Source organism: Littorina saxatilis, linkage group LG1 (genome assembly GCF_037325665.1).
Source record: "Littorina saxatilis isolate snail1 linkage group LG1, US_GU_Lsax_2.0, whole genome shotgun sequence".
Taxonomy (NCBI): domain Eukaryota; kingdom Metazoa; phylum Mollusca; class Gastropoda; order Littorinimorpha; family Littorinidae; genus Littorina; species Littorina saxatilis.
The window spans coordinates 6,881,886-6,909,752 of NC_090245.1; the positions used below are offsets into that span (position 1 = coordinate 6,881,886).

Genomic DNA, 27,867 nt, shown 5'->3' on the forward strand with positions numbered 1-27,867 from the left:
AAAAAAATGAAAAAAATGTTCGGGGATTTCATACCCAGGAACTCTCATGTCAAATTTCATAAAGATCGGTCCAGTAGTTTAGTCTGAATCGCTCTACACACACACACACACACACACAACACACGCACACACACACGCACATACACCACGACCCTCGTTTCGATTCCCCCTCGATGTTAAAATATTTAGTCAAAACTTGACTAAAAAAAAGTCCACATTTGAGATTTATTCAGTGTGGAGATGAATCTCACACAGGACAATATCAGGAGATATGGACCATGGTTAAAGGCACAGTAAGCCTCCCGTAAACCATCACAGATACTGTCAGGCTTTTACACACAGTACAAACACCCTTCCATTTGAACGCTCACCAAACGGGAACATCCTAGGTGCCCTACGTAAAGAGCGAGCAATTTTCAAAGAATTAATTTTTCGGATTGAGACCATCTCAATCGGACCCATCCTGAACTCAGGTCAAAAATGAGTTACTTCCCTTCAACTGGCGATAGCCGTGGAGCGATGATTATCAGAATGGTGCGTTTTGGCGCTAGACCTAACATTTAAAATCTAAATAATAAATTGACAGCTTGTTACACAAACATTCTTAAATCATAAAAGAATTCTTTTTTCATCAAGACAAGATCAGTACAATTCAAGTTTTGAATGTTTGAAAAAAGAAAAGCCCGGAAGCAGGGTCACGCAAGGTCGTGGTTTTCGTAGCAGACGGCGGTTTATAGGCAGTCAAAAGCCATCGCTAGAGTTCTTATGAACCACATTCGTTTGTTTCGTGAAAAGTCAGAGGTACATAATAACGTGCTATTGCAGATAAGCTCACAGCAAGCCGCATTCAAATTACAAACTGACGACTGCATTGTGAAAAAGGGAAACTGAATCACACGGGTTCACGATGGCTCAGGGGTAAGATAAACCACGCAAAAATAAATTCTTTGAAAATTGCTCGCTCTTTACGTAGGGCACCTAGGATGTTCCCGTTTGGTGAGCGTTCAAATGGAAGGGTGTTTGTACTGTGTGTAAAAGCCTGACAGTATCTGTGATGGTTTACGGGAGGCTTACTGTGCCTTTAATAACAGTTGAAGTTAGCTGATGAGACAGTTTCATCCTCTTTCCCTTTTATATACCCAAAGCACGACTCACCAGCCAGGATGGCACGGGGCCATCTGCCGGTAATCCCTGAAGCCTGGATCGCTGTCAAACACACACAAACCAGTCACCAATGTCAAGCGATGTTAATCCCCACTGTCAAGCACATTTTTTTTAATGAAACAAAGCAGCAAGACCTGACTGTCATGTACACCACGTGTATTCCTTCACCTCCCAAAAAAGTTGTTAGCATAAAATACAATGATTGATTGACTCTTGTATATACAGTCAAACCCCCCTTTTAAGACCCCCAAGTTGTTTTCTCAGATGTTCTCTTCATAACCTCTGTACATTTACCCCAATTTTAAGACTCCCTCCTTTTTAAGACCTGATTTTCTCAGACTTTGAAGGTCTTAACAGAGGTTTCCACTGTATTTTTTTCAGTGAGTTCATACGACTGTTTCCACAAAATATAACTTTTCTTTGAATAGAGATGATGCCAGAGGAATGGAACTTGAATGTTACATATTTCCCACATGTCTAAACCAAACCTACCAACATTTGCGGAAGCATCTAAAAACAAAATTCAAATATCACAAACACACACACACACACTTCACCCACACCCCTGAACACACAAAACAATACCGAAAACACACACACACACACACCCCTGAACACACACACACACCCCTGAACACACACACACACACTCACGCACACTTCCCCCACCCACCCACCCACACCCACACACACTGACACACACTCAAGGCAAACTCACGTCTTCATCGGACAGAGGCCTGAACTTGGCCTGGTAGCGACTGAGCTCCTGGTTGACTCTGCCCACAGCGTTCTTCAGCACCTCATTCTCCTCTCTCAGCTCATCCAGCTGGTGGCTCTGCAGCATGCTCTCCGCCCCTTCTTGGTCTGGAAGACGATCAAAACACAATGTGTATTTTTTGAAACACCTTGTTTTCAGACATCCTCCCTTTTACGACCCTATTTATTTTAGACTGCTAACATTCCAAAATTCAGAATTAAAAAAACAAGAAATAGAATGGTAAGTTATTCAAATGTTTCATTTGTGACAAAACAAAACATTACAGTCACTGCACTACAGACAAACACTTCTGATACAGATAACTTACCAGTCTTGTTTTTTTATTCTGACTATGGATTCTGTTTTTGGATTGCCTAGGCCTAGTTTTTCAGATTTTTGGTTCCCAATGCCCGATTTTTACAGAATTTTGGAGCTCCTGAGAGGACACACATTTTTTTTTAAAGTGTTGATGCACTAAACTGCATTATTCATATCTGTCATTTTCTCTTTGCAGGTTTCATTTTTACCTCTGCAGGAGACATTCTACATCATCCATCCTACACTATCAAACAAAAGCAACAGTAACATACACCCTACCTCCCACTCTGATAGCAGCTGCAACTTTCCTCAAGTTGAGGACCTCCTCGTGGAGCTGGTGGTTTTCCTCCCTCAGGCGATGCACCTCCATCTCCATGGAGAAAGACGCTGCATCACGCGGAGTCCCGGTCCGCCGAGACGACAGACGTCCCGACCCTGACCCACCTGCTGCAAAAATCACAATAAAAGTCCACTTTAGTATCATGCTCCGGATCCCGATCCCGATGAAAGTCTAAGTTAGCATGTTGCTAGTTGATCTTGTACACCACTCTAAGATCGCAAGCCAAATTAAGCAGGAGTAAGTACAGTGGAACCCTTCGTAAGACCTCCACAAATCTGAATCGTGTCCCACAGGTTCATACCTAGCTTTGATGAGTAAATCAGAGGGAGTTTTATATAAAAGAGGCAAATTTATTCAGGTTATGAACCAAAAAATAAGCCTGAAAAAGCAAAGTCTTAAATAGGGAGAAGTCTTAAATCAGTGGGGTCTTAAAAGGGGGGGCGGGGGGGGGGGGGGGGGGGGATCCACTGCATAATGCAAGTAGAGTTCTCATACCAAGCAAGACTGTTTTATAATTCACAATAAAATTCAAACACAGCACACGTTTTTTTCTAAGGGTGAACAAAGACTAGAATGTTCTTACAGGTAATAAAGTACAATCATGTATTGCTTGAAAATTCTCTCTAAACAGAAGAAATTCACAGGCCACCTTTACACTGCAATTAACTTAACTGTTTATGGTTCACAGCACAATCAAAGCAGTCATAGAATCAGTTCTCTTTTCAAGAGCAAAACCTGAACTTTATTATACTGAATAATTTGCCTGTTCAGACAGAACACGTGATAGAAATAATACCCTGCAACATCCAAGACTATCATGAAAAACATTACGTAGAATTGTAAGTGTAATTTTTAGTCTTTTGGATCTACTGAGTTCTTTCCAAACAAAGTTTATTTTCATATAAAAAAAATAAAAAGAATTGTAAGTGTAGTTTTGAATCTTTTGGATGTACTACTAAGTTCTTTCAAAATAAAGTTTGTTTTCATTCACAGAAAATGATAGTAAACAAATCAGGTTATGTCTAAAATGTTAAATTTTCCAAAGCTATATCAGTGCATATGTTCAAAACATGCAAAATGTCATGCAAACATGATTACAACAAAGAAATTTAGAAGAAAAAAAAGAAGGAACAGACAAATTAGCACTTTGATTACATGTGAAACAGAATAAACAATCAAGCAAAAAGCCAAACATTTAACAAATCATAAGGGAGTGATAAAAAAAAAAAATAACAGCTTCAACATCTTCGCCTGTGGGTTTACAATTTCTTCTTGACGACTGTTCTTGCTTGATACATGAGGAAGTTACAACATGAATTTCCGTCTTGATTGCATGTCCCTCTGGTGAAGTGAAAGATGAACAACTGGTGTGAGTATAAAGGTGATAGCAAGTAAGAAAACTGTAAGGGGGGGGGGGGGGGGGGAGTGCTAAATACAATGTGGATTTGCAATGACTGAAAAGAAAAGAGTCCTCAAAGAATACTACATGTACTACCACTCGATTCAACCCCGAACAGGTTGAAGGTACATGTAATTTCATTCTCAAATGCATAGGAAGAAGGCAAACGTGCAGTTTCTCTTTCATTTGAATACACCCCTTCGGAGTTTCGAGTGCGCATGCGCGGCTAGTCAAATGTTTGGTGGCAGGGGGCGCTCCATTGTACCAAACACTCTGCAGTGTACCGTACACAAAGAGCAGTGACTATCGTGGGACAAAAAACACAGACATATCAAAGAGGTATAAGAGCTTACGAGGGAAAACTTGAACGCAATCGGCAAAGTATCTCTTCTGAAGACCTCGTGTTTGGTACAATTTGCAATCCCAGCATGCAATGGGATTTGCTCTCGCCTAAAACTCCGAAAGGGTGTATTGCTGGTGCTATTATTCTCTGGTTGTCTCTCACATCAAGGACATTTGTAGTTTGGTTTTTTGTTTGCTGGCAAAACTTTTTTTTAACATTATGGCATCCCAAAAAAGGGGTAGATAGTAAAATAATACAACTGTTTAGCGAAACATCACCTACATGTATATCTAATGTTTAACTGAGCATTGCTTTGGCCAGGGGCCTTTTGAGAAAATTGCTACAGAATTTCTTTGTTAAAGATGACATGAACAAGGTAATCCAGGCAGTACGATGCACTACACCCTATTTGTGAATGAGCGGATACATAGTACAGCAAGATGATGTTTATTGACGCCCTCACGGTGAAACCATTAGGCCAAAAAAATAAAATAGGTCTGTTTACGGTAACATAGGCCCAAAAAATAGGGTCGGTAGGTCGGGATTTTTCTTCTTTTTTTTCTCCAAAAAAACATATTTTTATGTGTTTTTTTTCCCCAAATGCCAAAAAAAAGTCAGGGTCGCGCGAAAAAAATAGGGTCGGTCGGGTTACCGTAAACAGACTATTATTTTTTTTTTTTTTGCCTTAGCGGCATGTTCCCGGGTGTTACCCTGACTTTAGATGAGATACACAGGTGTATGCGTGTTCAAGTGTTATCAGACACCTGTACTTATGAAGAATGACCGAGGTCTTTTACGTGCCACTGTGGTGACACGGGGGTGGGACATGGATACCGTCTCCGAGTCTGCACATAAAGTTGACCCGTGTCCGTCCTGGCCTGGATTCGAACCTGTGACCCTAGGATCACAAGTCGAGTGCTCTACCACCTGAGCTACCACCAAACACACCCCTCCTTATAGTGCAGCACTTTCCTATACAGTGTACTGGTACTTATCGATCAGACTCATTTCTAAACACAAGAGACTTTATTGGTGATGCTAAACATGCTTATTGTCTAATGATGAGACGGAGAGTAACTATCATGCAAGTAGACACTTCTCTACATCATTTGACCCAACCTGGAGTGGCTTCCTCTCTCAAGGCCACATAGGCTTCTTCCATGACCTCTTTGACCTCTGTTTGCTGATGACCTCCGTCTTCAAATGGGTGTGGAGGCAAAGGAGGCGCTCCGTCATCGCTTCTTTGACCGTCATCCGATTCACCTTGGTCAAATTTAATTTTTCACACAGCACAAGTGATGAAAAAAATCAGGACATAGCACAATTCAGACTGAGGGAACAGGGCCAAAACAAAACAAACAACAAAGTAAAAATCACAAATCCACAAACAAACAACAAAGAAAAAATGACAACAGCAAGCGACAATAACAAACATGTCATCTTGCAGGCAAAGTAAAACACACAAGTTGAGTTAATGTAATAAATATCACACAATGCAAACAGCCATCATCAAACAGTATGTGACTCAAGTTCACATTCCATGTGAAATGTCAACTATGCAGAACTGAATGGCAAAGGCATGAATGTTCAATAACCATAAACTGAAGAAAAAAACCAATAATGCTAATAACAACAACAGTAACAACAAAACTTCATAAAGGGGAAACAAGACAACATATATGAACGCATTAAATATTCTGTACTATTTATTATATTCATCTTGTCCTTAAAGTCACTTAGACTCACCCTTTCTTTCCCGTTTGGTTTGCATTCGAAATAATGAAATACCTTTTTTAAATCTATTTTGCATTTTGTATTTGATATATGATTTTTTCTTTCTTTCTTTATTTATTCATTTTCTATTTTATTTATTTATCTATGTATTTATTTATTTATCTATTTATTTATTTGTTTATTTATTTACAAACATTTCGAAGCACAAGCTGTTTGGCGTGGGTCACAAACACAGGCATATCAGGTGATATTTAGAGGCAAACACAGAAACAAAAACACAAAAACACAAGCATTTTAGACGCTGGATTACAACACAATATTATTTAACATTGAATTAGGGGGAAAACACAACAAACACAGGAAGTTGACACACAACACGACAACTCACAACACAACACAACACATCAAGTAATACCTACCTTTTCTTAACGTTCCCCGCCCGCTACTAGAGCCAGGGTAGGAGACTGACGCCTGTCTGTTCTGAGACACACGCATCATCTATAAAATAAAAAAAAGACACCAAAATACTTACATACCCACGTGTGAACTAAGAAGGCGGAACAAACAGTAACGTTTCAACCCTAGGGTCTTCTTCAGGCAGATAAACAAACAAACTATATCTGCCTTCATCATCTATAAAACAAATGAGAACAAAGTTTTGTATGACAGGTTACACTTGCTAAAATGTTTCGCTCATTTAAAACCATGAAGACCTTAATCAGACCTTAACCAGATAACCATTCTTGAATCATCAAAAAGCGGTTCAAGAAAAAATGTTCTTGTATGACATGATGGTTTATCATCTATGGCATTAAAAAAAAGACTGTGCTCTTGAGTTAGAAAAACTCAGGCCTAATGTGACAGAGTGACGTGGTTGCGTACCCATGACAGTTTATGTGGGGTTATGAAGTTAGCCCTAAAATTCTCAGCCCTGTTTGACTGGTCTTCGTCTCCACAGGTGATTGTAGTCCTTAGGGCACTCGGTTACACTAAGGTTTAGTCCTCACGATATGTGCATAAATACAACACATTAAATGCACAAAAACGCATCAGCTGAGCTGTATATTAAGCTCATTCTTCATCCGCATGCACTCAACAGCCTTATCATCTTTCCTTGTTAAACATAACTATTGTGCCTCCTCCCTTCCTTGCTCTTTGTACTGCCATTACCTGTTAGATGAAGATAATAAGACCAGCAGTCGCACATTACTGTTGTCACACTCAAAAATGTTGATTGAAATGTATACAAATCATAATGAATTAAACTATGCTTCCAAATAAAATACTTACTGTATCCTCTACCGGCATATCGTGAACGGCCTGCATTGCCTCGCGCACATCTCTCTGTGTCCTGTCCAACGATACCCCATCCTCATTCAGGGTAGTCTGAGAAGCGCCCTTCTGCACATATACACACAGTTCTTCCATTCAAACAAGCGTCACAACTCAAAACAGGTATATATTTCTCAGTAAGTGCAAAGAGTGATTTTATAAGCAAAGTTTGACACAAACAGAATCAAGACTGTTAACTTTTTTCATATTTGGGAGGCTAAATGGGGAAGGAACTCGATTCACTGGAATTCCATATGAATATACTGAATAGGATAATCATGCAATGTTGTCATTTGTACAAGACCAAAGAACAATATTTACTGTAATATGTACAGTGGAACCCCCCCGCCCCCTTTTTAAGACCTCCAACTATCCAAGAAAATCAGCTCTTAAGAAGGAGGGAGTCTTAAAATGGAGGTAAATTTACAGGGGTTATGAACAGAAGATCTGAGAAAACAGGGATTTAAAAGGGGGGGGGGGGGTGTCTTTAAATCGAGTTCTTAAAAGGGGGTCATCAATGTATAGGTAGACCGACACTATCATCATCTACAAAATACAGTGGAACCCCCATTTTAAGACCTCCCCCCCCCCCCCCCAATTTAAGACTCCCTCCCTTTTAAGACCCTGTTTTTTCAGATTTTCTGTTTATAACCTCTGTAAATTTACCCCCATTTTAAGCTCCCTCCTATTTGAGACCTGACTTTTCCAGAATTTTGGAGGTCCTAAAAGTGTTTTTTTCACTGTAGGCAGGTTTCACGGTAATCAGACTCTTTGATGTGTGTAAACTTTGCCTTCAAATTACTTGCTTACTGTGTTGATTTTCATCATTTTTTCTGCTTGGCATGAGTAAGTATGGTATTTGCAATACAAAAAAATAAATAAAAGCTAAAATGTTTGTGTTTGAGCAATTATTTGAGCGCGTTTTTCGAAGCGAACGTGTGAATCCTGACAGACACCATTTCCTTCTGTCACATGACCCCATCTCAAAGTGTGATTCAACAGACACAAAAATAACACACAAAACTTATGATAATGGGGTTATTAATTCAATTAATACACAAGGTTAGTCTCTGACTAGAGAAAATAGGGAAACAATATCAAATGGGAGCATAAAACCGTTTCTGGAAAAATTTTCAATCACCACCGAAAGTGTCTGTCAGTAAAAAAAACACGTGCTTTGTTTGCAAAGCAAAGCCTAATTTTACACATCGCGTGCTTTTGTCTGTTATTCTTGCTTGTGAACATCATTTTATTGATGTTCTTCACTGGAAAGCAGGTGTATCATCAACAGTATCACAAAATCGCAAAGAATGAACATTTTTGTTGTGATCCGACCGGTGTCTGTAGACTGAATCACACGTTCGGCAAACTTCGTTTTTAACGGAAATAACCGAGCCTTTAATCGGAAACGACGTTTCAACCGCTTCATATCGTCTGCAGGAAGAAAAAGAGGAATGCGATACCCAGTGAGTAAAACATTTAATCGTTTTTAGTGCCTTTTGATCAAGTTTTGTTGCGTCTGTCAGCAACGTTCGTCAACCCAACGTTCGGCACAGCGACGCACGCATACGGATTTGCAGCGTTTGCATTCGGAAAGTGAGGGATTTGTGAGTTCGTTTGCATAATTTCAATCGCTAGTAGGTTTTCCCTTCGTCTCCCATTCTTGTGTGTACATGTTATTGGCATTTCATTGTGTAAATTGAAAGTTTGTGAGTAACAGTAGTAAAATCTGTCGAACGTTGGCAACGCTGACAGACGGAAATATCGAACGTTGCCTTCAATGACAGACTGGCTTGGCGATCGTACTTTCGATTCGTAGGAACACAATATATAGAGACAACAATGTGCGCTCGTTACCACAACGGTCATGAACCGGTGTAACACAAAATTTTTACTCCACGAAAAATTGACTCGGACGGAGTAAACTTCCAGTAAAAATCTTGTACGAAAAAAGAACTCACAAGGAACTAAATTTTTACTCCCCAAATATTTACTCCCAGTAAACATCTCGTACGAGAAACTTAGGGCCTACTCCTTCGTTTATAATTCGCGCAATATCCCATTTACGTGCAATCCCGTTTTGCCGCCGTCCCATTTTGGCGACATTTAACAAGCCAAGCGTCATTTTACTCCCGCATCCCATTTTGGCGCAATCCCGTTTCGCCGCTATCCCATTTTTTGATTTTTTTTTTCTTTTTACATTTAGTCAAGTTTTGACTAAATGTTTAACATAGAGGGGGAATCGAGACGAGGGTCGTGGTGTATGTGTGTCTGTGTGTGTGTGTGTGAGTGTGTGTGTGTGCGTGTGTGTGTGTAGAGCGATTGAGAGTAAACTACTGGACCGATCTTTATGAAATTTGACATGAGAGTTACTGGGTATGATATCCCCGGACGTTTTTTTCAGTTTTTCGATAAATGTATTTCATGACGTCATATCCGGCTTTTTTTTTAAGTTGAGGCGGCACTGTCACACCCTCATTTTTCAATCAAATTGATTGAAATTTTGGCCAAGCAATCTTCGACAAAGGCCGGACTTCGGTATTGCATTTCAGCTTGGTGGCGTAAATATTAGTTTATGACTTTGGTCATTAAAAATCTGAAAATTGTAATTAAAATTATTTTTTTTATAAAACGATCTAAATGTACGTTCATCTTATTCTTCATCATTTTCTGATTCCAAAAACATATAAATATGTTATATTCGGATTAAAAACAAGGTCTGAAAATTAAAAATATAAAAATTATTATCAAAATCAATGGACGTCTACCCACAACACGCCACTGGATGCCGCGTGGTGCCAGTCGTGAAAACCAGGTTCTTTGTCCTACAGTGAGACATTCAAGTTGGGGACTTTGTGACCGCTGACTTTGTCAGCATGGATGGAAAGGTGGAGAGATACAGGGCGGTGATCATCCCCAAGTCAACCCATTTCCCCGATGGGCCAGATCGAGAGGAGATCTGTGTGAAGTGTTTGCGCGCAAAAGACAATGGGAGATACTATGTCTTTCCTAATGTTGATGACATTTCATGCTTGCCAATGGCTCAGATAAAAAAAAATCCCACCAACGAACCATGAACAACAGGGGGGATTACTATTTTGACATGTGACCAAGTCTCATTTGAGCGTTCACAGTGTTACCTGAGAATAGCACACCCCCTTGAATTGGGACCAAAGAAAAAGCGTTGTATATATGCATTTTTGAATGCTTTTCTAAAGTCATAAGTTCATTTGTGAAAAAAATAAATTTTTAGGGATTGTTTTGCTGAATGCATGCAGTTAAGAAATTGACCCCGTTTTCAAATTTAGGGGGTAGGGTTGCCCCATAGCCCACGTATGTCTGTGTGACTGTGTCAAATATCAATCTACTTTGCGTACAAACTGTATAGATGTTTGTTTTTCGATTTTAGAATGATTTCTTAAGCTGGTTAGAACTTCTGAGGTCTACAGGAAACGATAAAGATAAAAAATGTACAAAATATAAGTAGCGTCCTTCATCTTACCATTGTTCTGATCAATACTGTCCCTTTATTTGCAAGTTAACCGTTTTTATTAATGTGTTCAAGGAGTATGTTAAAAATTATTATCAATGGTTGCTTTAAACAGCACCTTTGGGCAGTTATTATGCACTGAAGTTGTAAAAGCATGTTTTGGGGGTTTTAGGATATAGCGTCTTGGAACGCCAATCATCTTGGAAATACGAATGTTCATATAATTTTTTTTACTGTTTTGGATAGATAAAAAGTTGAACTCTTGGTGCAAACTGTTTTTTGGCCCCTGTTTGACTATTTATTATTTTGGAATATTGTGTGTGAGAGGGAAACTGCAATCCTCAATATCATGAAACGTGCCTGTACAACTATGCACAAAAGACGCAGCATACACAGACACAACTATGAACAGTCAAACAGACACACATATCATTTACCTTTCTTCCTGGGCCTTTTCCTTTCATGGGTATTGCGTAGAGGTCAGCTTCACTAGCTTCGTCTTCATCTGGGTCCAAAATGTGGTACATGTCACCTGCAAACATAGGAATGTACCCTTGATACACTCATCTACACTGACATTTTACAGCATAGGTTCCATTTTCAGATTATGTGATGGTTGCAGAAGTCTATCCATCTAGACACAATGCTGCCAAGCGGGATCTTTACAAGATTCTTTTTTGCTATCTTTCTTCTTCTTCTTCTTCTTCTGCGTTCGTGGGCTGAAACTCCCACGTACACTCGTGTTTTTGCACGAGTGGAATTTTACGTGTATGACCGTTTTTACCCCGCCATTTAGGCAGCCATACGCCGCTTTCGGAGGAAGCATGCTGGGTATTTTCCTGTTTCAATAACCCACCGAACTCTGACATGGATTACAGGATCTTTTCCGTGCGCACTTGGTCTTGTGCTTGCGTGTACACACGAAGGGTGATAAGCCACTAGCAGGTCTGCACATAAGTTGACCTGGGAGATCGGAAAAATCTCCACACTTAACCCACCAGGCGGCCGCAGCCGGGATTCGAACCCTCGACCTTCCGATTAAGAGGTCGACGTCTTACCACCCCGCCACAGCGCCCGTCGTTTTTTGCTATAATGCACACAGGTCTAAAAAAGTTCCCTCTAGTGCAATATTATGATTCTGATAGATATCAAGTGTATGATCTTACTAAAATGTGTGTGTTTTTTTAATCAGTACTCATTCTAATGGACAGGGATGTTGCTACAAATTCATACCTATAGGACAAATGTCCTGAGTTCTTCAGCATCAATAGGACATTTGACCGCTTTCAGAAAGTGTAATATGACATTATGAATTTGCGCCAAACAGCTTATAACACATTCCAAAGTCATGCGCCCACACACACATACACACACCCACGCGCGCGCGCTGTAGAACACACACATAATACAGTAAATGGAAAATTTCTAAGTAAATTTTCATTTCATTAATATACTTACCCGAATCACATAAAGCATTTGACTACGTCTGAGATGCTAGGTACTGAAAAAACGCTACCCATCAAAAAACAAACAAAGGGAAGCGACCCCTACCAAAAAAGCTTGAATAGGTATGGTAACAGCCAGGTTCCCTGGGAGTTACCTCCCATATAGCTACTTCCTCTCTGTCACCACGTGACCGCTCATACGGCTTCAGAAAGACTAAAAACCACAAGCGGGGAAGGAGGGAGGGAATTCACTATGTGATTCGGGTAAGTATATTAATGAAATGAAAATTTACTTAGAAATTTTCCATTAAATTACATATTCTTACTCCGAATCACATAAAGCAGATAACATCAACATGGCGGTGGGCAAGAAATAAACTCAAACTCACCATCACGTTCTGGTCAGAACCTGACCAGCTGCTACAAGTGCAGGCAGAGCACGAGAGCCGTCCTGGCGGAGGGCAGAAATGTCCCGAAGATAATAATTCAGGAAAATATCTTCAGAGCGCCAGTACGCAGTAGACAAAACATCATCGAGGCGCATGGAGCGTAGGACTGCGAGCGATGATGCCCATGCCCTCGTTTCATGGGCTCTGGGGGAGTCCAGGGGAAAGGCAGGCAGCGCCCCCCCCCTGTTTGTGCTACTCCAAACATAAGCTTGCCTTATCAGAGAAGTCACCCACCGGGCCAACGTAACCTTTGAGACATCTCTCTCCCGAGTTGTAAGAAGGGAGAGAAACAATAACTTCTGAGACTTGGAACGCAAGGGCTGAGTGCGCTCCAAGTACAAACGGAGGGCCCGAACAGGGCAGTTGGCCAAATCAGGGTCGTCCGGAGCCAACGCGTTGGTCAGTGCCTTGACTCTAACCAACGGAGAGGCCTGCCCCGGAGTCTGATTTTTGGCCAAAAAATCGGGACGGAAATGCAAAGAGACAGAGCCGTCCGACTCGAAAGAAATATCTTCTGGCAGACCCGACAGGGCGTGGACCTCGCTACCCCGCCGGGCCGTCGCCAACAGAAGAAGAAACAGCGTCTTCCGAGTAAGATTATGCAGACTAGCCTCCCGCAGCGGTTCGAACTCCGAAGACCGCAAGAATGCTAAGACCAGAAAAAGGTCCCACTTGGGGGACGGGCACCTGGACCTGGCCTGCTTGAGAGCAGCACCCTTGATTACTGCTGCAATCACACCCCCGACGTTAATAGATCTACCGATCTGCTTAAGCGTCGCAGAGATAGCTGAGCGCCGGACCCTCAAGGAGGAAACAGACGCACCCTGCGAAAAAAGAAAAGAGAGGTGGTTGGCCACCTGCATAGAGCGAGGCGCCACCGAACTCACCCCCTTCTCCAAGCACCAGGAGGCCCAGGACCTCCAGTGTGAAGCGTAAACAGACGCCGTGGACGCCCTGTGCGAGCGGTCCACCAGATCCAGCGTCAAGGATGACGCTCCCGAGCGCCTCAGTGAGTCCCGAACAACCTCCACACGTGAAGCTTCAGAAGACTGGGCTCCTCGTGTGGAATGCCTGTTCGGGGCTGCACGAGTTCCCCTCGCATAAGGACGAGAGGAATGGGAGGCCCGTGGGCGAGCCGGAGCAGGTCCGGGAACCAGACCTGCGACGGCCACAGAGGGGCGACCAGCAGAAGAAGAGTCGGCCCCTCCAGCTCCGCCTTTCGAATTACTCGGCTGAGTAATGGGAAAGGCGGAAAGGCGTACGCCTCCAGGCCCGTCCAGGGAATGTCCAGAGCGTTTACTCGCCAAGCCTGAGGATCCGGGAATGGCGAGACAAACACCGGAAGCCTCTTCGAGAACCTTGTGGCAAAGAGGTCCACGAGAGGCTTTTGGACCTGAGCCCAAAGGCGCAGCAGTGCCCCGTGAGTGATGGTCCACTCTGACTGAAGCACTCTGCCGGAGCGACTGAGCTCGTCCGCCAGAGTGTTCAGCCTCCCTGGAAGGTACCTGGCTGAGATCGTGATGTGGTGAAGAGCACACCACTTCAGGATCTCGCAGGTCCTGTCCGAGAGAGACGGGGACCGCGAGCCTCCCTGCTTGTTGATATAGGCGGCCACAGTCGTGTTGTCTGTAAACAGACGAACATGCTTGGCCTGCAGGGAGGGCAGAAACTCGACTAGAGCTAGAGCTACTGCTTCCAGCTCTAGCAAGTTGATATGCCACTGGCTCTGTTCCTCCGACCACAGACCTGACACCGTGCGTAGGTCCGTGTGTGCCCCCCATCCCCGCAGAGAAGCATCTGTAAACAGATCCAAGTCTGGGGGAGGTAGGGCGATCGGAACTCCCTTGCTGATCCATTCCGTGTCCAGCCACGGAAGGGTCGCGGACTGGAACCATCCCTGGAGGGGGACGAGGGCGTTCCAGTCCACCTGAGGAGAGTCCACAAACGGCTTCAGCGCTGCCTGAAAAGGCCGTTTGTGGACCCTGCCCAGAGGAACCAACAGAGCCATGGACTCCATCTGCCCCAAGATGGAGGCGAGAGACCGGAGGGGCGCCTGCAGGAGAGGCAAAGTGGAGTGGATCTGAGCCTGGAGTTTGTCCACCCGACGCTGGGAGGGCTGGACAGTCCAGGCAACCGTGTCGAACGACATCCCGAGGTAGGTGAACGTTTGAGACGGGATCAGCTCCGACTTTGATCGGTTGATCGAGAAACCCAACAAGTGAGCCTCTCGAAGAACCGATTGGGTATGCTGCGAGCAGCCTATCTGGGATTGATTCAGAACGAGCCAATCGTCCAGATAGACCCGCAGACGAACCCCCTGCGACCTCGCCAGAGCGCAAAACTGTCTCACCACCATGGTAAAGATCCATGGTGCGAGAGACAGCCCGAAAGGGAGCGCGCGGAACTGGAAGACCTGATCTCCCCACCGGAAACGAAGCCATTTCCGGTCGGCCGGATGCATGAGAATGTGGAAATATGCATCCGTCAGGTCTATGGAGGTCGCCCAATCTCCTGGGCGCAGAGAGTCCCTGACCGTGGCCGGCGTCTCCATCTTGAACTTGATCTCTCTCAAAAAAGTGTTGAGGAGAGATAAGTCCAAGACGGGGCGCCACGCCCCTGAAGCTTTGGGGACGGCGAAAAGCCGGCCGTAAAACCCCAGTGAGCTTTGGTCCAGGACCCTCTCGACCGCGCCCTTCTGCACCAGGGAGACAATCTCCGCCTGAAGGACGGATCTTGCTTCCTGCGAGGAGGGGGGTCTGAAGAGCGGCGGATGTCGGGAAAGAGGTGCCTTCTCCTCCCGCCATAAGAGACGGAAGCCCGATCTCACAACTCCCACTATCCATTGGCTGTCTACTGATACCATCCAATGGGAAAGTGCCCGGGAGGGGCCTCCCGCCATCACCAGAGTGGAGGGCGGGAGGGTGGTGAGATCGGGAGCGCTTCATTGGGGGTGAGGCTTGCTACTCGAGCCGCCTCGTCCCCTTCCCGACGCCATCCGTTTCTTGCCGCCTCTAGAGCTCTGCTGTGCAGGTCTCTTCTGAGCAGGTTTGGGATGAGAGGCCGGCTGAGACTTCCCTTGCTGGGAAGGCTTAGCTTGCTTCATGCCCTGTAGAGTCATGTCCAGGAATTGAGAATCCTTGTTGGACTGAATCTCCTGTTGCCGAGCGACAAGCGCCATTTGGCTGAACAAGGAGCCCTCCACAACCGGAGACACTCTGAGAGTGTCTCTGGTAACCTGCTCTGCAAACTGAGAGTTGGCAAGAAACAACTCCCTCCTCGCCAAGACTGCGTGTGCGTACTGTAAAGAGGACAGACGAGTCTGTTCCTCGTTTCCCTTAGCCAACGCTGTGAGGAGGGAGGAGACGTCGTCCGCGTTCTGCTCTTCGCTGAGCGTAAACGGGACTAAGTCGTCCGTCAAAGCCCTAGAGAGAGCCCGAATCAGCGTGTCGGAAATTGAAGCCAATTCCAACAGCTGACGTCCGACTTCCTCCAGGGAGAGGAGAGTGCTATCTTTCACCGGAATGACTGAGTCGCCCTTGACTGGCTTGGCCAGAAGTGCTGTCAAGTCCGGCGTCACCGGCAAGACGGAACGCGGAAGTGCGTAAGACGCAACGAGGTTCCGGCTATGCCGAGGAAGCGCGAGCTTCCGCTGAGGCAATGGCACGAAAGTAGAAGTCTGTGCCATCGTCGCCAGCCAAGGCTGAGATTGTTCCGGAACTGTGCCGAAAGGCACCAGAAACGGAACAGGGTCCGAAGGCACACCACCTGTCCGCCTAGGCGCCGACGCCCAGACTTGCGACAGATGGTAGGCTATGGCGGGCGACTCCGCGAAGCGGAAGGAAGGATTAGCCTCCTTAGCAGGTAGGAAATCCGACATCGCCGAGGGTACCCCCGAAGTGGGAGCCACCGCCGCAGCCGTGCCCTCCGGGAAATAACGTGAAGTCACCTCAGCTGCTGTGTCCAGAATGACACGCAGCCTTGACGACATTCCCGAAGGAGGCTCTTCACTGGCCACTGATTGCACATCAGAGTGGTCACAGGAAGTGCCATGACCGTAGTCATCCAGAACGCCGGCGGCAGGATACGCGGGATGACCGGAAACCGGAAACCCGTAATCCTGGAAGTGATCCCGACTTGAACCCTGACTAAAGTGCATAGGGTAAGACGGAAACCCATCCGAAGCCACCGGATGTACGTGGGAGGAAGTCGCGACCCCGTCCGGGGGAAGTGACAGCCTGCCTGGTTGAAGCGCCGGAAGCGCAAAAGCCTCACGCCGTTGATCCCTCTCCTGCAGCCAAGCGGACGTGCTAGGATGAGAGACAGCGTGTCCGGCCGAAGCCGGAAGTGCAGACGTCGAAACCGCCGGGGGCGGAAACGACGAATGCGAGAACTGCGGCTGAGAGCCGTAAAGCCCGGAGGCCAGTTCTCGGTCAAACCCGTCACTGCGGCACTGGGTGCGGGCTAGTGAGGGCAGACACCGAAGCTGAGCGACAGATTCACCATACGGAGTACTGTTGCCAGTAGAGAGCAGGGAGTGACTCCGAGCCAATGAACCGTTTCCCGTGAGGGAATGTCCGAACGCCTCACGAGGGCTGCCAGACCGGTCCGACTTACTTGAGACGCCTGTGGTAGAGGCGGAAGCAGCCTGAGCATGCAGACCGGAAGCCGAGGTAACCACCACGGAAGCGAGGGAACGCACCCCCCCCATCTCCGCAGGAAGGAAAGCGCTAGCGGAAGGAGACGCTCGTTGCATTTCAGTCTGAACCATGGAACGTATCTCTGGGAGTAACGAACTCAAAAAGGAGGCAACGATAGCCCCTTGCTCCGGCGCCGCGGAGGGCGGCGGCGGAGTAACGGCAGAAGTACTAGGACGAGAAACAGTACTAGGACCAGGCGGTGAAATGGGCACCGTCAAAATGGTATTGTGTGCTTCATCCGACACGACCACCAAAGGCTTGGTGCTAGAAGATTTAGGTTTCACTTTGCCCTTCAAATCGGATTTACCCTTACGTTTGTCTGGATCAGCCATGCTGACGAACAACGAAAACGTAAACAAGCAAAAAATTTCACAAGGAAAGTTACTGAAAATGAACGTAAACACGAACCGCAAGCAGTAACTAACACGCAGAAACAAACCAAACTTGCAACAAAACAGTGAACAAGCACAGGTTAAACGCCACAGACAGCAAGTCAGCCAAGCTGACAGAAGCAAAATGGCCACACGCACGTGTTACTGACACACAGAGTCCAAGGGACAAAATATCAGCAACAGCAGGCGAAAACGAACAAAAACCACAGAAAAAAACAGAACGGGCTCACCAAACGAAGCCCTGACAGGAGAACGATGGGTTACGTGGCCGGCAAGTGAACAACTCCACCAAAGGCAGCCACAGAAAGCGCACAAAATTTCCAACACAACCTCTCTGCAAGACGCTGAAGTCAGTATGAGCGGTCACGTGGTGACAGAGAGGAAGTAGCTATATGGGAGGTAACTCCCAGGGAACCTGGCTGTTACCATAGCTATTCAAGCTTTTTTGGTAGGGGTCGCTTCCCTTTGTTTGTTTTTTGATGGGTAGCGTTTTTTCAGTACCTAGCATCTCAGACGTAGTCAAATGCTTTATGTGATTCGGAGTAAGAATATGTAATTTAATACATCAACACAGTGTGCGTATAATGTTGTATTTGTTTAGTTTCAAAGAAACCACAAAAAAGAAACCAACATGAACAACTTCAGAGCTCTTACTTTGATTACAAACTGCATGATTTGGATAAAAGTTGAAAAACAAAATGATCGGTTTGATCTAATGCTGATCTTTTGCAGGCTTTAGGGTTTTTTTCAGCGGACGACAAATTTAGTCAGTTGGAGTTGTCTCCCGTACTCCTGTAGCATGCACTGATCTAAAAATAATCCACTATTTTTAGATCAGTGCGCTGCACCGAGACGGTTATACCCAAACGGCGCAAACGGTTCGGGAATTCCCGACAAGAGAAAAGATCCGCACGCGGCACTGGCAACTTCAGTGTCAGCTAAACACGAGAGCGTTCGGTCTTTTAGAAGATTTGTATCTTGAAATTAAAATTAACGAATATCGAGCTGTCCGAAGGAATGGAGTACATATCGGACAATGACCACGCTCAGGCTAAAACGATAGGACATCTGACCGACATGCGGCAATGTGAATCGGACATTTGGGGATTTTCATCGTTATATGTCTGATGTCCGACGCCTAACGACATCCCTGAATGGACAATCAGTGTTGTTACTGTTATATACCTGAATTGTTACTTACAGCCTTCAGGGGTCTTGCTCTTGGAAGCTTTCTGTCACAAATGTAATATTTCTATATTCATGTGTTTGTTGGCAGCATTTGTGTATTGATGTGTGTGCATACAGTGGGACCTGCAAAATGGAGCCCCTGAGATCAGAGGACATCTCCCTTGAAAGGACACATTCCGTAGTCCTCTTCTCTTTTATCTTGACCAAAGTATACCTATCATGACGGGCCACCTGCTATGTAGGGACACTTTGGTTTGGTTATAAGGGTGTCCTCAAATCGCAGGTACACATACTACTGTATATGTATATGAGAGAGAGAGAGAGAGAGGGAGAGACAGAGAGAGAGAGATAGAGAGAGAGAGAGAGAGAGAGAGAGAGAGAGAGAGAGAGAGAGAGGGAGAGAGAGAGAGAGAAAGAGAGAGAGAGAAGGAGAGAGAGAGAGAGAGAGAGAGAGAGAGAGAGAGAGAGAGAGAGAGAGAGAGAGAGAGAAGGAGAGGGAGAGAGAGGTTGGAAGATAAACATTGATATACATTGCAGGCATGGGAATTGAAAAAAGTAAAAAAGGCTAAAAATGTGTAAGTAATAGCAAAGTCGACGACGCAAAGCGCCTAGCCCTGCCAGGGGGGTTTGGGGGCATGCCCCCCCCCCCCCCCCTCCCGGAATTGTTTTTCTCTTAAGAACCCAAATGGTGCAATTTGGTGTCATCTGAGCTCCAAGTTTGCCATTAAATTCAGTTTTTAGAACCATTTTTGCCTCCCCCATTTATTTTTTCGGCGGACACTTTTCCTTTTTTGGCGGAACAAAACAAAAAAATTGGCGGAAATTTGCCTTTCGGCGAACAATTCCCATGCCTGACATTGTTACCTGACTGAGAAACAACCCCGACAGTGCCAGCTTTCCTGACGAATGGAGGGGTTGGCACTCTGTTTCTGTCAGAGTAACTTTTCCTGTTCTGATTAGGCCAGGTCCCAAATCCAACAGTAGTGTAACTGCACAACAACACAAAATGGTCATTATTTTCAGACAACTTTAATGAACCAGGGCTGGCACTCAAACGCACATGCTAACTAAACACACAGAAATGGGCAGCATTACCAAATAAGCAAATGCACACACACACACACAAACCAACGATGATAATAAATTCGCAAACATAAACAATTATTTGCCGCATATTGGTTGTATCCACTGTACAAAGAGACATCCCAAACAACTGATGGTGTTGATTTCACCAGTATGTGAAACGCATTATATGTGTGCGTGTGCACATTCCCACAGGACATTTCCACTTGCAAATACTGCCCCCCCCCCTCTCCTCTCCCCCTTCCTATAAATACACAGACATGCAACCTAGACAAGAAACTGACAAACATCAAGGCGACACTGTAGTGATATTTGCTCACTGGTCATGAATATCCTTATAGCCTGGCCACACAGCCAGCCTCAGCTTAGCTCTGCCTCTGTGGCAGTCTGCATTCAGCTTCCACAGTATCTGCAAGTCTAAAACTACCAGAACTCTCTACTTTGTGCTTGACAGCTTTTGTATTCAACCATACCTTTTAGTCTAATCTACAATACAGTGTAATCAGTATTTTACACTTAGTTAGTTAGTTAGTTAGTTAGCTGTTGCTTTTTGGGTCCAGCGGACCATAATAGGCGAAATCAGGACCCAGTACTATACACGCCTTCACAGTGTTGTCAATGTGTGTGAGTGTCATACTATACATATCATTACAGACACGTACCCAGCTTCCTCCATCTGCTGGTAGTCATATAGACTACTTTCCGGGTCACTGAGCGCCCCTCCATCTTCCCCGCTCCGCGATGCCTCCCCCATGGCGCGACCAGGGAAAGAGGCACTGAACACCGCACTGGCCAAGCCTATGGGCGTTCCTGTTGGTGGCTGCGGAGGTGGGATCCTAGGCACTGCAGTCAAGGCCACCGCTGGAATGAGTGCTGGGCCAATCAGCTCCTTAAAAAAAGTGCTTAATTTGTTAGGATAGGCCGAACCATTGAATGACTATAGTGCGTCTTTTTGGCATCAATATCTACTATGAGCTGAATTAAGATGCAAGACATCAGCATTTTACATTTTATTGTAAAATCATATTGAAAAAAAATTAAATTATTTTTTCAGGCATGCAAAGTAGACCAATGCAAGAGAAACGCACCTAAGTGAAGCAGCATGCATAAAAGTATAACCACCCAGCTAATCTACTGTTTAATTATTTCAGGTTGACATATCCAACAGGTTGTCTTGAACTTCAAATCCATCATCCAAATTTCCTTCAAATATAAACGCCATATCCAACATATTCTCCGACCTACATCAGCCAAGAATAGACTGGCAATACCAAAAGCACTGAAGATGTTCTTAGTTATAGTTAAGCTGAAGGGGTCTATGTCAACCAAAAGTCGGTGTATTCCCCAGGGTTCCACATCACGTAGAATTAAGGGTATAATACCCTTTGACCCTCCAAATCACGTACGAGATGCTCTCTGAAGAGGTATAGACTATACATAACTGTTTTCTTCCAAAGAGTTAAACAAGTCGCGTAAGGCGAAATTACTACATTTAGTCAAGCTGTGGGGATATCATTCCCAGGAACTCTCATGTCAAATTTCATAAAGATCGGTCCAGTAGTTTGGTCTGAATCGCTCTACACACACACACGCTCCCGACATCCTAATTTTAGTATGGTTAGAAGAAAGACAGGTCGCATAGGAGTGGCGGTTAAAACTGTACAAAAATGATACTGATTAAACAATTAACACTTCCCCCAGCTTTACAGACAGAAACAACAACATTCACAAACTTTTTATTTTTTATTTTTTTAACAGCCGGGGGGAGGGGGGGTTTCGGAACCCCTGTAACCACCCCCCTAATCCGCCCCTGAAGGGTATAGCGTTTGCTAGTTTACAAGCAACAGCATGCAGGCCGCCTGCTCTACTGAGACCACTAAAGTACACGCAGTGTTCGTGCCACTCCTCTGTCGACACTGACACGCCATGAAGCAGAGGTTGCCTCCCTTGTCCTCAAACTGCGCGATATCTTTAAACTGATCATCTCGATGGCACTGTTCGCTTTAGCCTATCCTCAAAATGGCAAAGGTGAATAACTACCAGACAGGCAATCATATGGGAAAAAATGACATTTCATGGATTGTCACTCATTCCCTGTGAAAAATCTGGAAGGGGTATAAAAACCCTTTACTTTTTTCCTGAAATGAATACCCTTGACTTTTGGGGTTGTGTGGAACCCTGATTCCCTGTGGGCGTTTTCCGTGTATACAGGAAATACACCCAGGTGGATTCCCTGTAGGAAAGTACGATACCGCTCAATTTCGCGCCAAGCTTTTGGTCAACATAAACTCCTTCTGATATATATAGAGGTTATACCGTAAAGCAGCAAATCAATCATGGCATCAACACTTGGATACACTTGGATACACTTGTTTTTCCATCCGAGGCCAAGGGCCTATAGTGGGTCTTTGTGTCGCAGCTCTTGGGTATTCATTCCACCCACTTCTTGGGTGTCTTGACTGGAGGTAGTCAGCGGGAATTCAATGCTATATTGGTGCTCTCTCAGGTTTCCATCAAGCCTTCCTTTGAAACTGTTCACGGACGGGGCGTTGACTACATACTCTGGTAAGCTGTTCCAGTTCCCGACTACTCTCAGCCCAAAAAAGCAAGCAATCATTTGTACTGATGCTATCAATGCCAGGTAAAATATTTTCAACACAGAAACCAACGTGGATCTTGCGTGAGGCTACAGATGGAGATTGCTCAATAATTTACAGGCTCACCTGCAGAGCTTGTTTGCTACTTGAGCTTCCAGCGTTACCTCCCTTTACTGTCGCTAAGAAAGCTAACATTTATCGATCTTTTGTCCATGGCTTGTAATCTATGATGCTATCGGCAGCTTTTGACTGATTTGATATTGATTACGCAAGGCTAAAGCATTGGAGAAATTGTTTTGCTAGTAACTGAGAGGGAGGGGGTTTCAGACTGGTTAAAATGGAACACAAAGCGGAAAAACCAACGACGCGTTTTGACATGCTCCACTTTCTGAAGCAGGCGAACTTGTAGACGTCCCGAGTAAACACAAAACAATGCAGTCTGTCGTAAACATGCCCTTATTGTTAGCAACAATGTCTGAACATCTTCTAAGCTGACTTACCAAGGCTGCACCAGTCTTCTTTCTTCCTTTTTTCAGAACCATTTGTCGTGTGCTTTCAATACTATCACTACATGTTAAATACGCATGCGCACATGGACACGGAATGCATCGTCTGCTTCAAACCATGGTGTCATCCTCTTGTCTTTATGCCTAATTCAAATCTCGGAAAAAATATTAAAAGTTGAAACAAGAATTGTCGGAACTCACCTATAAACGAAAGGAAACTTCTCCGTGTCTATTTGAAATATTGCTTTGCTTTTAGTGTCATTCTACTGCATATGAAAGCACATTTTAACTTGGTAGGACAGTAGGCTTGATTTAATCCCACAAGTCTGTTAAACTTGTCCAAAAAGCATACTTACAGGCCGAAAACTATGGCCAGTGCGTTAAAGCCATTGCCACCAAGACATAGTACATTCCACGGTCACAGCCGAACTCCAAGATCAAAAGATTAGACTGGCAAAAGTCCAAACAAAGTTTCTGGTTGAAAGAACATTCCAAGGGACGCAACTATTCCATTCAAAGAAAGATTAATAAGAGTTGCGCATCTTGACATGTGAAATTTGTCTGGCCAATCAAACGCTCCTTTACTTGACTTGTTCGGATTTGTGCATCAAAAGAATGAGGCGGACTTTCAAATCATGCATCGTGGGGAAAAAACTTAGTATTTGATTGAATATTGCGTTGCTGGACAAATCAGTAAGTAGCTTTTTGAAAGCAAATAACTGTTGTTACGTGCGGTCTGTTGAGACTGATGGTAGTTTGTCACGAGGCCATGGTTTGTTAACCAGATTGACAGCTTTGGAACAGTAAATCACTCGAACACTGCACTGAAAAGTGAAAATGCACTAGCATGAGAACATCAACAAACACAGTAGAAAACAGGACAGATTTCCTAATTCAAGGTCTTCTTTAGCTAAGCAAGGCGATATTTCAGAATGAGAAGAAAAAGTCAAGACAAGAAGAGGATATTCGTGAGAACCTGACCAAGACTCCCGCCAGTCTCTCTTTCTCTCGATTTTTATTTTTATTTTTATTTTTTCTAACAGATTTACTCAGCAGCACCAGAAGATGCAAATGCAGTGTAGCTTAAAGAATGTTTTAATGACGAAAGCTGCTCAGTCCCCCATTTGTTTAACACGAGAATTGGCGAGGAAGTATCATTTCTTGGGCAATTCTCGCCACGAGGAACGGTAGGATTTGGCAAGCGAAGGTGACCATGCCTTGGAGATGCTCGCTACAGGCAAAAGAATGGTGGCTGCACAGCTGCCAATCCAATTGGCTGTCCGTGGCTGTTTACCAACCAGTTCAGACGACCTTGTCGGTATTAACTATCAGTATCAACCAATAGTGTTCATACTTGCGCAGCTAGCCATCAAACCGTTTCATATGCACTCGCTTCCTAGCTCCGCGAGCGACTAGCAGCAAGCATGCCTCACCTTTAAGAAACACTCGTCTGAGTTAGGGCTTTTTGATGCATTTTTCAATCTTCAACTTCAAGTTCTTATGTCCATAATCTGTATCTCTTTCTTTCTTAATCAAGTTAATGGTACATGTAGTTTTGAATGATAATTTCACGCTGTGATTCCATGCATGTCTCCAGATCTGTGAGCCAGGGTCTGAGGACAGCTACAAGCAGTCATGGACAAGAAATCGTCACCATTTGACTCCAGCCGAGATGTCACAATGGCAGCAGATGGCTTGGAGCAAAGTGTAGACAACAGGACTTTGTTCTGTACTCCTGCTCCAGTGGCTGCCTCCACCGTAGGCAGGCAAACAGACAGGTTGGGCTATATGTTTTTAATTTCTGATTTGTGATAAATTTAACTTTTAGCTCCCAAGTCAGAAGAGACATGAATGCTTTTAAAAAAAAATGTGAATGGTGACACTGAAGGTGGAATAATCAGGAGCATTACTTAAGTTAGTTTTTAGACTGCTGCTGAGTGACAAAAAAATCTGTGTAACTTTCTCCTCTAATTTTACAATTCTGCAGTGAAAAACAATAGCCACAGAAATCTGAAGTTGATTAATTCCTTCTGATCCTATGCTTGGGGAGATAATGATTGTTTTGTCTGGATTTTGGCTAGAGATGTGAGAAGAATGAATCACAATATATATACAGTCGAACCCACTTAAAACGAACACGCTAGTTACGAATTTTGACTTATAACGTATTAGTTTTAAGTTCCCAACTGAATACCTCTTTCTTCATGCTTAAAAAAAATGCTTAAAACGAATTCTTTGTAACGAATTTATGCTTATAACGAGCACTTTTTGGATTCCCAAGCATGCATAATGTCTGTAATTTACTCACGCTTATGACGAAATCTTTAAACTCGTCCCGAGATCGACATATCATGGGAATTTGAGAAGTTTGAATACATGTGTCAAAGTCTTCCCTTGCGTCGACTGCTTGAACCATTGCTCAACCGATGATTACACTGTACTCACAAAACAATTTCAAATTTAGAATCAAAGTGATTGATAGCTCAGACACTGAACATGAATGACTGACTGACGTTTATTTCCTCCGCGAATACCAAAAACGAAACATCAATGTTTTGAACGGAAGCCATTGCCAAAAAATATAGATGCCAGAGTGGTTTCCCTTGGATAAGGGAAACCACACTCTCAACGTTTGCGTTCGCCGGTTCGCGATAGTTTATCAGTCAGTCAGTGCTTTCGATTTGGATTTGAACATCATGTTGCAACAACAACAACAAAACTAAATTGGCCAAGGTTTGCTACCCGTCGCCAAGGTAAGTGATTCCGGACAAATGATAGGAACACCGCGAATGTGGACAGTGTGTGCGTGTGTGTGTGACCAAAAACGTAACAACTGGATGACACATCTGTGTGCTCACTCTCACTCAAACTCAACAATCATCACTCAACATGAGATACACATGAACATGTAACTGAATATGTCACTTTATTGTCTAAACGTGAAGCAGCATGAAAGTTGCGAAAGAAACAAATTGAAACACCATAAAATGTACAAGACTTTAAAAAAAAAAAAAAAAAACCAATCAATTTTCTTAATACGAATTTTGGTTAAGACGAACTTTTTTTCCGATCCCCAGTGATTCGTCTTAAGCGAGTTCGACTGTAGCTGTGTTGAACAGAGCATCCAGAAAAAAAATGTGTATAACCAACATTAATATAACGCTATCACTATCAGCTACCTTAAAAGGATGCAGAATTGCAGTACAGAGGAAGAATTTATGAAGGAGTGGTAGTGCTGCATTATATTTGTGCCTGTCAGCAGCACCATGTAAGTTTGTAACAACAGTTCATGTTTTATTTTCTTTTGGAAAAACAGAGGATGGGTGCCTGTCGACTCCAAAGGCTCTTTCCTGGATGACATATCTCGGCTTTCAATGCAGTCTGTTTCTGCAATGGACTTGACCAATCAGCTCAAGCAGATGAACTTCACTACTGACTATTCACGGCATGAACGAGCACCGATGGGTGAATCAGCTCCAGACCTTATTCACTTCTCAGGTGCGACAGAGCTGGACAGTGGGGATCAAGAGAACAGGTAAGAGCAGGTCAAATGTTGTACGTTATGTAGCTAACTTCAAGTGGCACTATCTGAGCTGTACGGTGAAACATGGTGGCATTGCACATATGTTTGTAGTGTGTTCAGACAATATGTGTATCAAACTGGAAAGAGTACAACATTGTTTGTAGTGTGTTCAGAAAATATGTGCATCAAACTGGAAAGAGAGTGCAACTATGTTTGCTGAATTTTTTTTCTTTTGATAAAGGGAAATGGAGGGTGCTTTGTTCAGTACCCATCATTTCACATACATGTATGACTTGACTTTGACTTATTCCTGTAGACTCCCTGTGGAGCATAGGGCCGCATACATGTATGACTATCGTAGGAAAAATGTTGTTTGAGAGAAAATGAGTGGTGTAGATTGTTAGAAAAAAGCATGTAACTGGCTTCTTCAGTTTATGGGACATTTGCAAGCAGCATGTTGTATGGATATTACTGCTTGGGTTGAAGTATGATAAATATTTGTTTTATGGCACTTGACTTTTTGTGCTTGTTGTAGCTTTTTCAAAGTTGTACATGTATTTATTGATGTTGTGCTGACATTTGCTATTGTTATGCTTTATCTGCAGAAGCGATCCAATGTCTGATGTGAGCTCGAGGTCTTCCATGGGACTCATTCCTTCGGATTTGCTGAGTGGTAAGTAGATTGATACTTGTATTCATAATCTGTAGCTTACTTGTGCTGGTGCGGTTCAGTTATCAAATACTTCAACTCAGAATAGGTTGTCATAGACAAAAGGATACTGTACAGGGGGCCAGAAATAACACATCTTGTCTCTTTCAGGCACCCTAAATGATGATCCTGTTTTTTGGCTGATGATCCTGTTTTTTGGCATTCAGTTTTAATAATAATAAGGGTATTTATATGGCGCAAATCCTAAAATAGTTCTAAGCGCCTATTTGTGACATCTTCATTGATCCTATTATCTCAAATGAGAGCAACTTCTCTTATACTTTTCCGCTAAGGCAATCTCTCTTCTTGAAGGAATCCCTCTGTGCATTTGTGAAATCTGAACTGCATTGCATGATGAACATCTCAGACTGATTTGTATTTGGCTTTTTGTTAGGTAAAGC

At 43.9% G+C, this 27,867-nt stretch overlaps 2 protein-coding genes across 6 annotated transcripts in view; one reads left to right on the forward strand and one right to left on the reverse strand.

Moving 5' to 3' along the window:
* The window catches only part of LOC138960284 (centrosomal protein of 89 kDa-like), a 37,512-nt gene extending 13,789 nt beyond the window's left edge, over positions 1 to 23,723 (reverse strand). The window contains exons 1-10 of one of the 4 annotated variants that reach the window (XM_070332140.1): positions 23,591 to 23,723; positions 20,794 to 21,020; positions 19,913 to 20,037; positions 11,315 to 11,409; positions 7,346 to 7,456; positions 6,475 to 6,553; positions 5,441 to 5,584; positions 2,519 to 2,686; positions 1,883 to 2,028; positions 1,156 to 1,206 (exon numbers count right to left, since the gene is read on the reverse strand). In XM_070332140.1, the coding sequence (XP_070188241.1) occupies positions 1,156 to 1,206; positions 1,883 to 2,028; positions 2,519 to 2,686; positions 5,441 to 5,584; positions 6,475 to 6,553; positions 7,346 to 7,456; positions 11,315 to 11,409; positions 19,913 to 20,037; positions 20,794 to 20,885 (1,011 nt within the window). In that variant the 5' untranslated portion in view covers positions 20,886 to 21,020; positions 23,591 to 23,723. Of the gene's footprint in view, positions 1 to 1,155; positions 1,207 to 1,882; positions 2,029 to 2,518; positions 2,687 to 5,440; positions 5,585 to 6,474; positions 6,554 to 7,345; positions 7,457 to 11,314; positions 11,410 to 19,912; positions 20,038 to 20,793; positions 21,021 to 23,228; positions 23,307 to 23,590 lie in introns of those variants that run through there. The other 3 variants (XM_070332122.1, XM_070332114.1, XM_070332131.1) reach the window with 3 other exon arrangements.
* A 95-nt stretch (positions 23,724 to 23,818) lies between these two features.
* Positions 23,819 to 27,867, forward strand: part of LOC138960319 (centrosomal protein of 192 kDa-like) — a 70,015-nt gene continuing 65,966 nt past the window's right edge. For both annotated transcript variants that reach the window (XM_070332171.1, XM_070332181.1), the window contains exons 1-4: positions 23,819 to 23,927; positions 24,832 to 25,012; positions 26,551 to 26,769; positions 27,363 to 27,430. In XM_070332171.1, the coding sequence (XP_070188272.1) occupies positions 24,870 to 25,012; positions 26,551 to 26,769; positions 27,363 to 27,430 (430 nt within the window). In that variant the 5' untranslated portion in view covers positions 23,819 to 23,927; positions 24,832 to 24,869. The remainder of the gene's footprint in view (positions 23,928 to 24,831; positions 25,013 to 26,550; positions 26,770 to 27,362; positions 27,431 to 27,867) is intronic.